The sequence below is a fragment of the Phytophthora ramorum genome (assembly GCF_020800215.1).
Source record: "Phytophthora ramorum isolate Pr-102 chromosome Unknown Phyram_PR-102_s0012, whole genome shotgun sequence".
Taxonomy (NCBI): domain Eukaryota; phylum Oomycota; class Peronosporomycetes; order Peronosporales; family Peronosporaceae; genus Phytophthora; species Phytophthora ramorum.
In genome coordinates, this window is record NW_027150658.1 from 264,600 (window position 1) to 278,384 (window position 13,785).

A 13,785-nucleotide genomic window follows, 5' to 3' on the forward strand; every position below is an offset into this window, starting at 1 on the left:
TGAGACTGGTTGGGTGTCGTTACGTCATAAACCACATACCCGGAGAAAACAACTTGAGGGCCAATATCGTGTTCCGTTGGGTTTTTGCCGCATCCGCAGAAACGATGCTGGTATCAGGCGAGTAGCTACCCGATCTGCACAAACATACATCCACTTCAGGACGGAGAGTTCGTGAAGCCTATACAGGCAGAGGTCATGGAAGCGCAGCTTAGGCACAAGCAGGATGCACCAGCAGGTACTGCTGTGGATGATGGGTCATTTGAGATGGATGACAAACTATTGGTGGTTTCCATGGCGAACCTCTTTTAGCAAAACGAGATACGAATTTGAGGATTTAAACGTGACATGTGGTGGATTTACAATAAAGCAAGGTGCATAACATCGGGTTGGTGTATATTTACCTAAAACAACAATTCTTACACTTCTGGAAGTGCAATAATAGCAAGGTTGCAATAACTCAGCTGTCAGCCCAGGCACCGTCAAATGATAACATGCGTGACGGAGACCGTGTGGATTGTAAAAGTGATCATTACCGTAGTTTATGCCACTAGTCTGCTTTGGTCCCCTTGGAGCCAACCGTACTTTGTCATCAGTTGTCGATACCGAGAGTAGACGGCTGAACCGGTCACGGTTTCGGTCCAGCTTTCAACATTAATTATCACACCAATCGAAAATGCAGCCGACTGCATTATTAAGGGCATTCGTCGTAGCCATGTATCAGGGATGCCGAATATGGCATTGAGATGTCCTTCTGGACGTAAATAATGATCGAAGCAATACAGAAAGGAGCAGTAAGTTATCAACAAGGCAAAGTAGGGAAAATCATTAATTGCAATGAAGCTCTGCAAAACCTGCATACTAAAACCTCAGAGCGCTGGCTAACCTAGATCGCGCTGTCAACCGTGCGGATATCCCATAGCCGCTTGTTCACCCGTATAAAAAGGATCATTTCGAGGGTGTATGGCGTCGTGCGGTGGTGCTCGTGTCCAAACGTGCTACGTGCAAGACTGAAAAATCTCTCCACGATGTCTGACGTCAGGGGAATTGAAGACAACAGAGCATGTGTCTGTGGTTTTTGGGACCGCTTCCCCTTTCGCTCCAGCTGCATAACGAACGACTCTTCTTCGCTCTCTGCGTCGCTTTCGTCTCCATCGTTTTCGAACGGCTCCAACGCAGCACGCTGAGCCCGATTCAGCTTCGTTGTATCTCCCTCCACCACCTTACTGCACGCAATCTCAAAATCAGGAGAATGTACTATATCAACACGTGCGCCTGCACATTCATAAAAGTTACAGTGTGAGTATTTCATCTGAAACAAACAAAATCAGTCAGGTATTGTACCCAAATACTTGCGGAACGATGGCTCGACATCAACTAAGCCGTTTAGCCACACTCGAGCGTCGAGCATGGTGATGTCCTCCTTCTGCAGCGCCTTGCTGCCATTATCAACTCGAGCAAGGTCTGTCAGCAAGTTTCGCATGCGATTCACAGTTCTCGCACATGGGAAGAGCTCGGCGATATCATCGTCGTCAGCTGGCAGGAACTCAGATATCCGAAAATAGCGTTTGATCATTGAACAGGTCGAGCCTCAGCGTGTAACTTGACGCAGTAATGGTCGAAGGGGAGTCTTGAAGCTTATACGAAAAACAAAAAGGTTAGAAAAATTACAGCATCACCAACACTGAATTGTGATCCACACAAAAAGCAGGTGTATACCAAGTGCAGCAGCGTAGTTCAGTGTCTTCATATTGCGCATTAGCGTCTGGATTACCACAACATCGCCCTGGTAATATCGCAAGTAGGCTTGAACAGCCAAGTTGAGGCGATGGCTTGTACATCCTACCAAAGGGATGCGCATGCGAGTCGCTAGCAGTCTGTTTACAGCACAGTTATCTGCAACAGTAAACTTACAGCTGCCTAGGTTCTTATTGTAGTCACGCTCTAGCATCGTAGCCGGAAAGGCCTTGTGAGTGCGAGCACTATGGTTGTCACCAGCCTCGTTGATAAGAGTCGCCATAGAGAGTAGTGGAAAGCGTGTCGAGTCTTGACGCTCGTAGCAAGCAGATACCGCCAAAACGTGTTCAGAGGCGAGTGACCACCCGTCTATGACGAGCCCAAACTGATCAGGCATCTCTTCCGTGATCTTGGCTTCTACAGCGAGGGTCACACTCTTCATAGCTGCGTGGAGTGTCGCTACACATATCGGAGACAGAGAAGTGTAGCTACATAGATTAATTAACATATATACAGGCAAACAGAAGAGACAACACGTCGTGCCGTCGAGCAGTGGCGCTCTCACAGAATCGAAGGGGCAGGTTACTGGTCAAAATCCAATCGATCCAGCCGTAGACTTCCCTGGCACGCTGATGAGCCCACGACTGCGTCCCTCTTCCCGTGTCTGCCTCGCGCATCACGTCCTGGTGGTCTGGGTGCTGACTCCGCACGTGCGGTATCAGGTTGGTGTAGCCGGTGCGAGGAGATTGACGGCGCACTGTTCAGCAGCGACACCGGTAGAGACGTTCAACAGTCTCGTCGAAAGCGTCGACAACAGAAACCTGCGATTCTAGTGTTAGGATAGCGTTGTGTTGCCATTCTAAAAGTTGGCTAGTGAGATGAGAGAAGAGAGATTAATACACAGGCTGCCCGATGAGCACGGTAAGTGCTTGTGGCCAGTCAAAAACGGTAGGCTGTCAGGTGTCTGAAAATAAGTAACGGGCCCAACCGTAAATAATTTAAGGAATCGGGCTACTTCGAAAAGTTAATAATTTACCCTTGCTTATTTTATTGAATTTCCCGTCAATCCCATGCATTTTTCGGCATCCCTGCCATGTATGTGCCCTGCAGCGCATGACAGGCTTTCAACTAAGGGGAAACTGGAGAGCTCAATTCGAGTCATCCTAAATGCAGATGGATTTAGCTATTTGCATCGTTTTTTAACACGCACGGCATACCATATCTCTTATCTCCTAAAAACAAACCGGCAAAACTGTAAAGCACAATTTGCTAAATAATTAGAGATTTTGTCTTTTACAAAAACAAAATTCGATCATGGCCAAGCGCAGAGGCCATCGCTGCCGAAGCTTCTCAGAGGGCGACGTACACGCGCGAGTAAAGCGATTGAAGAATGACAAGGAGAGTGCCCAACATTTGGGTACGTCTGCCGAGGCCGTGGCTCATTTCCAGGCGCTGCAGGCGTCCGCGTCCGCCGCGGTGGTCGCCGACGTATTCGAGTGGCTGGGAGACGCCGTTATCGGCGAGTTGGTGGGGCGCTGCCTGCTGTCCCAGTTCCATTGCGCGCCGTTAAGTGCGCGGGTGTTCCGCAACCTAAGACTGGCAGTAGTGGCTAACCGCAACTTAGCCCAGGCGTATGACGCCATGGGGTATGCCGCCCTTCGACGGCGCAGTTTTAGAGAGGACGGAGGAGTTAATGCAGGTAACAGAACCGTCAAGATGAAGCAACGGGCTGATGTGGTGGAGGCTGTCATCGGTGAATTGGTGCTGAAGTTACACGAACAAAAAGGCAAGTTGAAGCTGGCGGATGGCTACAGAGCCCATTTGGACGCCGTGGTGGCCACCATGCTGCACTTGCACTTTGCAGACCGAACTCGGGCTGCCGAGGAGAAAGGGGAGACTATGTTGGAGGCGAAAGGCCCACTGAGCGTAGCGTTCAACCCTTTTGCGTGTTTACCGGACGAGCAACTGGACGAGACGACGGGCGAGCTGGTGGTGAGTGAAGGAGTCTTCGAACATGAAGCATTGGAGGAAGAGGAGCAGGAGGAGGAGAGGCCCTGTGCTGGGTTTACTGCCGAGTATAAAGGTGGAGAGAAGGGGAATACGCCGCATCATTCTTTTGTAAAACCTGCTACAGCTGCTGGCCCTGTGGATGTCGTGAAGAGCCCGTCGATTGAACAGTGTGTGCAATTGGCAATGCTGCAGCTGGATGAGAATCATATTTTGCGCACGTCGAGAGAAATCTTCGAGGTGTTTAAGATTTATGGCATGGCGGTGCTCTCTGAGCGCATGAGTCTGTCGCTAGCGTTGCCTCATGTGTCGCTCGGACCTGGTCATCAGATCAAGCGCTCGACTATGGTTACACCCGCAAGGCTCACTCGTCAAAGGCAGCTCGTTCTCTCCGTGGCGAACCTCGCAGCATGTGCTACTTCACTGGGAATTGCTGAAGCAGTCGCATACGAAGAAGACAGACGTGGAGATGATGAAGACGTGGCCGCGAGACGACAGCAAGAGGAGCATGGCCGTGCAAATACTCTTCGCGCGTTTGTGGGCTTTCACAGCGCTGTCGCCACTACATCCTCCATCGCTAAGTGCCGAAGCAACTTGCTGGTGGACGCCATTTGCACGGCTCTCTACGATGCAGCAGTTGCCAGCGAAAGCGAGTTCAGCGCTTCTGCGTTGAGATCTTCAAACGTGCCCGAAAGAGAGCCCCTCGTAGCCATGATGCGGTCTGTGGGTGAGGCACGAATGTTCATGAACAGCAAGACGTGTGACGAATTACACGCCCGCGGAGAGAGACCCGAGTCGGCAGCAGCAGCGATTAAGCGTGAACAAAAACGGAAGTCGTCTCTTTTGCTGCGGCACTGTGACTCCAACATGCTGGAGGATTTGTTTGAGACACTGAACGAGGAGCAAGAAGCTCGCCGGAAACGGAGTGAAGTAACGCCGCCACCCCAGAAGCAGCGAAAGAGGAAAGCAAAGAAGAAGAACGCGTGTGACAGCATTGCCGTAAACGCTGGATGCATCACTCATAATCTGGAGCGCTTCCTTCACCGCCGATTTCTCTTCTGCCTCGAGGAGATTGTGGTGCTGTTTGCACAGCGCAAAACTGAAGCTTGTCGAGCGCAGATGGCCGTGTTCGAGCAAGAGCTGGAGCCGTGTGTGGAGCAGCCCCAGTTCCGAAAGTGGGAGGTCACGACAAGTACGCTGACGCTGGCAATGCGTGACGGCTTCTTTCGGATGCTGCTGCACGACGTTTGCCAATTTCATGCTGTCGTGTCATCCAGCAGGAACACGCGGGACGGAACTCGGATCACGCAGCTGAGGTTGCCGTTGCATTACACGTGGGCGAACATTGCCATTCGTATCACCACGGAGCAACAGGCTCGCAGCTGATCTCTGCGTCTAGCTTCGCACTGGAAGGAGTCTCTACCGCTGTCGTTGGACTCATTGGTAGCATGCGTACATGGTGTCTTGCCTGCGTTTGCCCTCTCACCGGAGGTTCAGTAATAAAGCCCTGTGGGGTACATTCTCGAAGCTGGGCTGCCTTTGCTAGCATCACTACAGCGTGTTCAACCGTGAGCGAGTCCGGACGAGAAAGAGGTGACAAGGTAGTGTGCAAAACCAGAGGGCGGGTGCCTAACGCGCGACAGACTCGGGCCTCCATAACATGAGCTTGAGCTGCTGGCGTCCTGGCATGTCGAATGCGTGACGCACCCTTCTCCTCGAAAACTCTTTGTCGCTGCTTTTGAAGGAAGTCTGCGCCTTTGTCGCGTCCAACATGGAACTCCGGGGGGTTGTCGAGTGCTGCAGCCACGCCACGAGAGCGCTTCTGCTTGGCCCATTCACTATCGTTCTCGAACGTCAAAGTAGCGGGTGCTGACTCGGATCGACTGAGGAAGACATTGTTAGGAGGGGCCGTTGTTCTTGCTCGAGGCGGGTGCTGCTGCTGTGATGCCGTCTCGATTTGCGGGAGTGTTTCCACTGATGCTGTATATGCGTCTTTGACATCGCAAGGTGGCTCGCTGGATCGAGTTGAGTGGGGTTGCTCGGTCAAAACAAACACAGAAGGGAGACTTTTCGGTGACCCTACCAATGATTCTGCCTCCTGTTGCTTCAATGGTCGAAGTTCTTCTGGAGATGACTCGCTTTGTCGATCGTTTGAAAGTAGAAGACAAGAACTTTCATCCAGATCTTGCCACCAAGCATTTCGGTCTGTGCGCTTCCGAGGAAATGCTTGGCCAGGTCGGGTTCGCTGCAGGTGTCGACTGACTGGGACAGGCTGGTGCGACGGAGGTGTTGCACTTGGCAGTCGGAGGGGACTGTCAGGGTTATCGTCGTCATCGAAGTCACTCGTAACCTCGCTGTCAGGGGTGCTGTCGATCGTACGAGGTGTGACGATGCGCTCGGCAGAGCCATTCACCTTCTCTTCGTCCAGTGCGGCTGAAAGTCCTTTGAAGCCTACAATGAGGTCACAGAAGTCGTCTTTGACTTGGACATTTCCTCCGTTAAACCTGTAAACCGCAACATTTGGCACGATTAGCGATATGATGTTGGAGCTGGAATATATCACATGCAAAGAACGTACAAACGAGCGAGGGTCTCCATCGCTTTGTCCAGCTCCACGTGTCGTCGTTGCCACATACGGTCAAGTCTCTTAAGCGCAAATACTGCGTCGTCCAAGTCCAAGATGCGGCACATTTCGAAGATAAACGCTGGTTGCTGGTACTTCGCCAGCACTCGAAAGAGCAAACAGGAACGTGCATACTTCGTAAACCCGTTCACGTATCTAAGGAACTCAAGTAGCATCGTTACCGCGGGGAAGAGCGACAGCACTCCGACTACATCGCCCAAGGTCAATGCGTCGCCAAGTGCTTCCCGGATCACGTCTCGCAGAACAAGAAAATGCTCATCAAGAGTGAACATATTCAGCACCTTTGCCAGCCGATTTAGGAGCTCTGTGGTTTCTCTAGAGCTGCTTTCTTCAGTCTTGATACGCTCAGCCATGAGGCGCAAAAAGAACCAGAGCGGCTCGCTTTTCAACAAGCGAAGGAGCGACATGTGATACTTTGTGTCGATCAGGCCAATGACACGACTGAATGAAGGGCTTACAGGCTCGCAACTGGGGCTACACATCGCCGCACAGAACGATCCCACCGAGCCTTTGGGCATTTTCACGAGTCTGGAGAGGACGAGAGCTCGTTCGTGGACTGTAAGCTGCAAGAAAAGAGCTACTAGGCCCACTCGGATTTGGATCTGCAAGGGGTTGAAGAGCAACACGAGCAGCCTCAATGACTCGTTGTCTTCGAGGTTCATTGCGACGTCTGCAAGATTTTGCACATCACTTGCTCCGTCTAAGGCTCGAAGTTGCTCCACGAAAGAGGAACGGATTTCCCACGACATTCGGTGGAACAGCGCGACAAGTTGGTGCATCAGTTCTGGTGGTACGCGGCTCGAGTAGCTGATGATTCGCAGCAGCACACCTTTTTCAGGTCGATCAACGAGCATTTCAAAGAGGAGGTTTCTGATGTGAACGGGTAGTTCAGCAGCAAATATGACGAGTTCTCGGCTGGACGCCTGGTTCATCATGTCCACTGCCACCGTGATGAATACGCCCAACTGCTCTGCACTCACGTACTGCGACCCCATCAACTTCGCGAACATTTTGTACTCCACCTTCGCGAGCATTAACAGCAGCTGAAAGAATGCATCGAGTGCTTCTATAGGCCAAGCTGACATTTTGGACAGGAGGCGACAGTTGGCGTCACTAGGCATGCTCAGCATGAGTCGGGTCAACGCTACTTGTTCCGGCATCCTTTGCGTGCGCAGGAAGAAGAGCAGCCGATCATATTCGGCAAATGGGATAACGCGTAAAAGTCGAAGCACCTTGTGGCGCGCGAGCTCACATTCGCACAGGTAGAGCAGAACTTTTTCGTGAACTTCAGTGGAGGAATGAGAGGCGGTGGAATCTCCTTCAGCCTGTGGATCGGGACGAGTGGCAATGATATCTCGACACAGCAGTGCCTTGTCTTTCTTATCGAGACCACCAAGCATCTGGAGAACCGTCGTCACTTTATCGTCACCAGAAGTGGAGTTGGCAAGGCTGAGTAGTGTTTCGTATAGCGGCAACGTTTCCTCGCCCGGCATGTCTTCCACTAATCTCACAAGAACTTCTCGCCAGTCAAGCCGGATTGCGATGAATAAACGCAGAAACGGTTGCAGGCACTGTGTCTCGACGAGCTCGAGGCCTCGACCAAGCACCACGAAGTCCTCTGCAGAGTGAACGACCACACCATACATGAGTTGCTGCGCCATCTCGCTTGGAAGTGTTGATAGTTTTTGAATCACTATGTCGGCTGAGGTAAGACGGGCAAATAGGAAAAGCTTGAGAAGGAAATTATTTCCTCTGAGGTGACATTGGTGTGCGAATGGGTCATCTTGGTCTTCCTCTTGGTCGGTTGGCTCGGTATTCAATGGCGAATTTGACGTTCCGACCATGAGATCCAGAAATCGGAGCTGGCTCTGGGTTGTGAAGGTGAGAAACATCAGCAAAAAGTCAACCTTATTGCGGCCGAAGTTGAATAATGTAGTCACAAACACTTCGATCGCGTTGGACTCGGCAGGTTCCAGGGCGTCGAACATTTTCAGCAAGTCGTTCTTTGGGAAGAACGGCAGCCCACGCTTCACCACAAGCTGAATCATCTTTTCGTTGTTAAACTTTGCGAAGAGATTTATCAGGATGATGGTCGGGAATTCTTCCAGCAAGAGTGGCAGCTCGCGACGCACTGCCACATCCAGATCCAGGAGCTTGACTGCAGAGATCCCCGTGGTTTCGTAAAACCTACCCAGCTTCTTCAGCGTACTTGTCGTCGAGGACAGGAATCCGCTATTGTTTGACCCAGCAAGGAGTTTGTGAGTTACATCGATCAGCGCAAGTCTCTTCGACGTATCCAGAGGTCGCAACAGCTCAAGCCACGTCAGCATACAGTGCTCTTTGATCGCTCGAGTCACGAAGTGGACAGCGCTCTCATAGCCTGGTCCATACGTAATTTCCACTTCATCGTCGTCTCCACGACTCGTGCCAACAGCAGCATGCTCCAATTCATCCAGCCAATTGATCCACTCTCGAAGCTCAGGCAGGTCCTCTGCGAACAAGTCGAGGAACTCTTTCTGGAACTTGAACGACACAGTCTTGGCCACAACGCAGTACGTGATGGCCCTCGACAGTCCCAATGTCTGGTAAATTTTAGTGAGTAGGTGGCGGTCTCTACTATCTGCGAAGGAAGCGTAAAAGTGCATGAGCTGCGTCGTCACGTTGGAAACAGCGCTACTTTCTCGGCCAGGAGACTCGAGACTGCCGAGATGAGTACTACGTAATGGTCGCTGGCGATCGTGGGCTGCAATATAGTGGTGCATGCGAATGATATCCTGGAGGTAATGTTCCACATCGTCTGTGGGGTCGAATTGGTGCGAGAACCATGCTGTTACATTGGAGAGGGCGGACGTCGACTGCATTGCGCTGAGGATGCCAGCTAGCTGGACTTGTTGCGGCGGCCGGAAGCGACCACCTACCATGACACGCAATTCATCAGCACTTGAGGACTTTCCCAGCCCCAACAGTAACAATATGCGCTCAGGAGGGGGTGCGAACGCATCACGACTATCGGACGCCATGAGCGATGAGTGTGCCCCACTTGGTGCTCGTGTTGAACTTCCTGATCATTCCCCTTGAAATAGCTTTCGTGAAGTCAAGAAAAGTATGCGCAGATTTGGCTTTGATATACTAGTAGAGCACCCAACGTACTACCGATGTCGTCCGTGACGATGCGAGAGTCAGCAGAACTAATACGACCTGAAACTTCTTGGAAAGATGGAGTGCAGACATGGTCTAACGAGCAACCGTGGAAGTCTCTCTCATTCAATAATTTTCTCTCGCTTGGCTGTAGTCACGATGCCTTTCTTGAATGGCCGAGCGGAAAGTTCCATTCGCGCGGATGCTGCAGAAGCGGAATTGGCATTGCTACATAAGAAACGTCTGGTACTACTGCTACACTACCCACGGACACAGCGCTTCCAAAGTCGTCGAGTTCGATTCGAGCTGATGGAATTGACAAAGCTGTGTGAACAAATGCACGCCACACCTAGGAAGAAAGTCCTGAAATGCATCTGCAAAATTGGCTGGTGCACTCATACTGGCAAGTGTAAATCGGTTCATGAAGACGACCTTGGAGCTTTAAGAATCAAAGTGACAGCAATGGAGCTAGAATTGCAGCAAATGCAGGGGTTCAACGTGCTCCGAAGCGAACTGGAATGCAGGGTCGCGAGAGTTGAGAAGCGAGTCCAGCTCAAGTGTGCCAAGACTAAACAACTTGAACTCGTGGTTGTGATGGACTGCACTTGGTCGATGAGTCCATGGATGGCAAAAGCACAGTCTACGATCGTCTCAATCATCCGACAATGCCAAGCTTGACCATCTCTGTGCTAGCGCCCGGGTCGGCTTTGTTGCCTACCGCGACTTTTGTGATGGGGCCAAACGGTCGCAGATTCGAACACTGACACCGGATGTGAAGTCCGTGTGCGAGAGTTCATTTCGACGCTCGAAGCGTTTGGCGGAGGCGATGGCCAAGAGAACATCCCCGGTGGACTTGTAACCGCCCTGGAGATGTCTTTAAACGCAGAAGGGAAACAAGTTGTACTGGTGACAGGTTCTCCGTGCCATGGTAGCGAGTTTCATGACATGGCCAACGATACGACATACCAACGGTAGATCAAGGAAAGCCCCGACATTTGCACTCAAATGAGAGAGTTAGCAAAGAACGGCATTGACTTCACGTTCATGGAGGTTGAACCAAGTCGAACAGCCAAGATGGCAAACATTCTCCAGGAAGAATTTAACGGTGCAAAACGTCATGTTGGATTTGACCAACAGTTCCAAAGGGAGTCGCTGTCGCACGCACAAAGTGTTGTCCGCTTTGCGAACATTATTTGATCTTCAGCAAGCTCCTCAATTACGGCGAGCGAGGAACGAAACGTGATCACAAGCTCGAGAATGGTGTTTGGAGCCCCCAGCTGCAGCAAGAATGGAGGAATCGGTCGACCACCGACTCATTTGTCTCATGTGTTGGAAGGAGACGAGGAGGAAGATAAAGCGCTGAGGGGGATACCTATGGTTCCTCCACCCGAAGTGAAGCCGCTTGACTGGAGCGATGTTTATTGCTCTGCTGCCATCCCGCTATCCGTCATTCGCTTCACTTCAGACCAAATGAGCACATCGACTGGACGCTTTTGAATTTGAAGCACACGCAGCAAGAAACGATCATTGGCTTGGCACGGAGTTGGTTTTTGAAAGGCAAGATGCGCTCTGCTCATGCGATGTACGTTTGCAATATGAGGGAGTATCTTGTAGGTAAGTTTACATTGGAAAAGCTGCGCGCTTGACGGGAGTTCAGTGTCTGCAATGGAGAGCTCGTCTTCTCGCCCTACTGGTACGCGATGAAAGGGATGGAGCCACCAACGAGCTGCAAGAGCTGCAAAACCGAAGCTGCCAAGAGAAGCACGTCAAAGTCCAAGCCGTGAGTGCACGTTGAAGTGACCAGCACTCTGCACGTTGCGTCAGAAATTGTCCGATTTCCAATAGGTCACTCCACCGGAGGAACCGGTTTAATGCCTTGCAAACGACCGAAAGTAATCATTTGCTCATTTACGTTCAGCACCACTTCCACTTGTGACGTGTGGCGCTTGTGGCTTTAGGCGCTTCAAGATGCTGCGGCGGCTTCCTCGGTACGGCAACCTCGCCCCTCACTCCTCCATCTCCCCCTTCTCACTCTCACCTCGCTTTCTCCCCATGCTCGGCGTCCGCAGTTTCCACGGCGCCACGCTGTCTCTGTCTCGGGCGCGGGTAACTCCGCGGCCCATTTCCCTACGTTGCACCGGCTCCCAGCTGCTCTTCTCCACTCTATCCAAGGCTAAAGAAGACGAAGAACAAGATGCCACTAACGCAACCAAGGTATGAGCGACGGAGACGCGATGGCAAAGGCATGTTGGTTTAACGTATACGACCGTTTTATTGCATGTTACTTGTTGCAGGTTCCTGCAGCCAAAACAGGCGAGGTCAAGAGACTGCTATCCCTGTACAAACCGGAGAAGAAGCCGCTGGCCATTTCTATCTCGGCGTTGGGCGTGTCGACGTTCATTACCATGTGCGTGCCCTTCGGAATGGGCAAAGTCATTGACGTGGTGACGGCGGGGACAGCGGCGGCTGTGCCTTTGCCGACGGTGGTGACGCTGTTGGGCGGACTTTTTGCCGCTGGATCAATCGCCAATATCATCCGAGTGGATACGAGCAACATGATCGGAGAGAGGATCACCAACAGACTGAGACAAGACACGTACGCGTCGATTTTGCGTCAGGAACTAGGCTTCTTCGACTCATCCAGGACGGGAGAGCTGCTTAATCGTCTCAGCGCAGACACGACCCTTATTGGCAAGGTGCTGAGCGACAATGTGGCCGGTGGCCTGCGTAGTACCGGCCAGGCGCTGGGTAGTATTACCATGATTTTCGTCACGTGCCCGCAGCTGGCAATGGTGATGCTGTCGGTGGTTCCGCCTATTGCCCTGGGTGCGGTGAGCTACGGCCGATACGTGAAGAAGCTGACGGCGAAAGTGCAGACGCAGTTAAGCGAAGCGACGGAAGTAGCGGAGGAAAAGCTGAGCAATATTCGGGTGGTGCGTTGGTTCGCGAAGGAGCCACATGAGGTCGAGACTCACCGCACTAAGGTAGACGAGGTACTGGCGCTGGCGCGTAAACGCTCGCTTGCAAGTGCTACTTTCTTCGGGGGTGTCGATTTCGGTGTAAAGATGAGTATGCTTGGTGTCCTGGGCTACGGTGGCCAAATGGTAGTGGATGGGGTGCTTACCAGTGGTGACCTCACTTCCTTCCTGCTGTACACACTGTATGTGGGCTTCTCCTTCGCTGGGATTTCGTCCTTTTACGCCGAGTTGATGAAAGGTATTGGAGCTTCGTCGCGTGTGTTCGAGCTGCTTACCCGCCAGCCTAAGATTCGAATGCCCGAAGGTGGATGGGCTTCGCTGCCAGCGGCTTTCACTGGTCACATCCAGTTCCAGGACGTCGGGTTCGCATACCCTACGCGTCCCGAGTCGCAGATTTTCCGAGACCTGAACCTGGAAGTGCTGCCTAACGAGACCCTGGCGCTCGTTGGTCCAAGTGGATGTGGTAAATCATCAGTCACGTCACTCCTTGCGCGTTTTTACGAGTTGGACAGCGCTGGTTGCAGCGGAAAAATCACCCTGGATGGTGCGGACATATCAACTCTTAACCCTGCGGATCTGCGCGGCCTCATGGGCGCGGTTCCGCAGGAGCCGCCGCTCTTTGCGTGTTCTATCCGAGACAACATTGCCTACGGCTGCTCAGAAGGGCAGGAGTCAAGCATGGAGGACGTCGTACGCGCTGCTAAAACTGCGAATGCGCACGACTTCATCATGTCTTTCCCAGATGGATACGACACAATTGTAGGAGAGCGCGGCCAGGCGCTTTCTGGTGGCCAGAAGCAGCGCGTGGCCATTGCTCGTGCCCTGGTGAAGCGCCCTAAGATTCTCATCCTGGATGAGGCTACCTCAGCATTGGATCCTGAGAGCGAGCGACTCGTGCAAGACGCTGTGGATCGCGCCAAACAAGGACGCACCGTTATTCTCGTGGCGCACCGACTATCCACTATTAAGAGCGCCGATCGTATCGCCGTAATTTCAGATGGCCGTGTTGTGGAGCAGGGTACCTTCAACGAGCTGGCTGCTCGCAAGGACAGTACGTTTTCGCACGTGGTCCTGAACGGGCAGAATTAACTACGACTCACTTCTACTAGCAAGAAGCCTCAGCTTATAGCAGTGCGAGTGATCGTTCGTACATAGAAAGCAAGTTATACCTACGGATGTGCGGCTGACATTATATTGATGCGGAGTTTGTTGTCTATTCAATCGAAAGCTGGTTTCCTGCAAGGTGAACAAACAATGCACAGGAGGTAAGTCCCTGCAAATATC

At 52.1% G+C, this 13,785-nt stretch overlaps 3 protein-coding genes across 3 annotated transcripts; 2 read left to right on the forward strand and 1 right to left on the reverse strand.

Annotated features, from left to right (window-relative positions):
• Positions 1-3,048: 3,048 nt before the first annotated feature.
• Positions 3,049-5,127, forward strand: KRP23_11415 (uncharacterized protein; the record flags this gene model as incomplete). Its single annotated transcript, XM_067881964.1, has 1 exon — positions 3,049-5,127. The coding sequence occupies one exon, from the start codon at positions 3,049-3,051 to the stop codon at positions 5,125-5,127; it is 2,079 nt and encodes a 692-aa protein (XP_067740252.1).
• Positions 5,128-5,847: 720 nt separating this feature from the next.
• KRP23_11416 (uncharacterized protein) lies at positions 5,848-9,405 on the reverse strand (the record flags this gene model as incomplete). Its single annotated transcript, XM_067881965.1, has 3 exons — positions 5,848-6,053; positions 6,121-6,245; positions 6,320-9,405. The coding sequence occupies 3 exons, from the start codon at positions 9,403-9,405 to the stop codon at positions 5,848-5,850; spliced, it is 3,417 nt and encodes a 1,138-aa protein (XP_067740253.1).
• Positions 9,406-11,491: 2,086 nt separating this feature from the next.
• On the forward strand, positions 11,492-13,770 carry KRP23_11417 (ATP-binding cassette sub-family B member 10, mitochondrial; the record flags this gene model as incomplete). Its single annotated transcript, XM_067881966.1, has 4 exons — positions 11,492-11,511; positions 11,593-11,737; positions 11,818-12,739; positions 13,730-13,770. The coding sequence occupies 4 exons, from the start codon at positions 11,492-11,494 to the stop codon at positions 13,768-13,770; spliced, it is 1,128 nt and encodes a 375-aa protein (XP_067740254.1).
• Between the last annotated feature and the right edge of the window lie 15 nt (positions 13,771-13,785).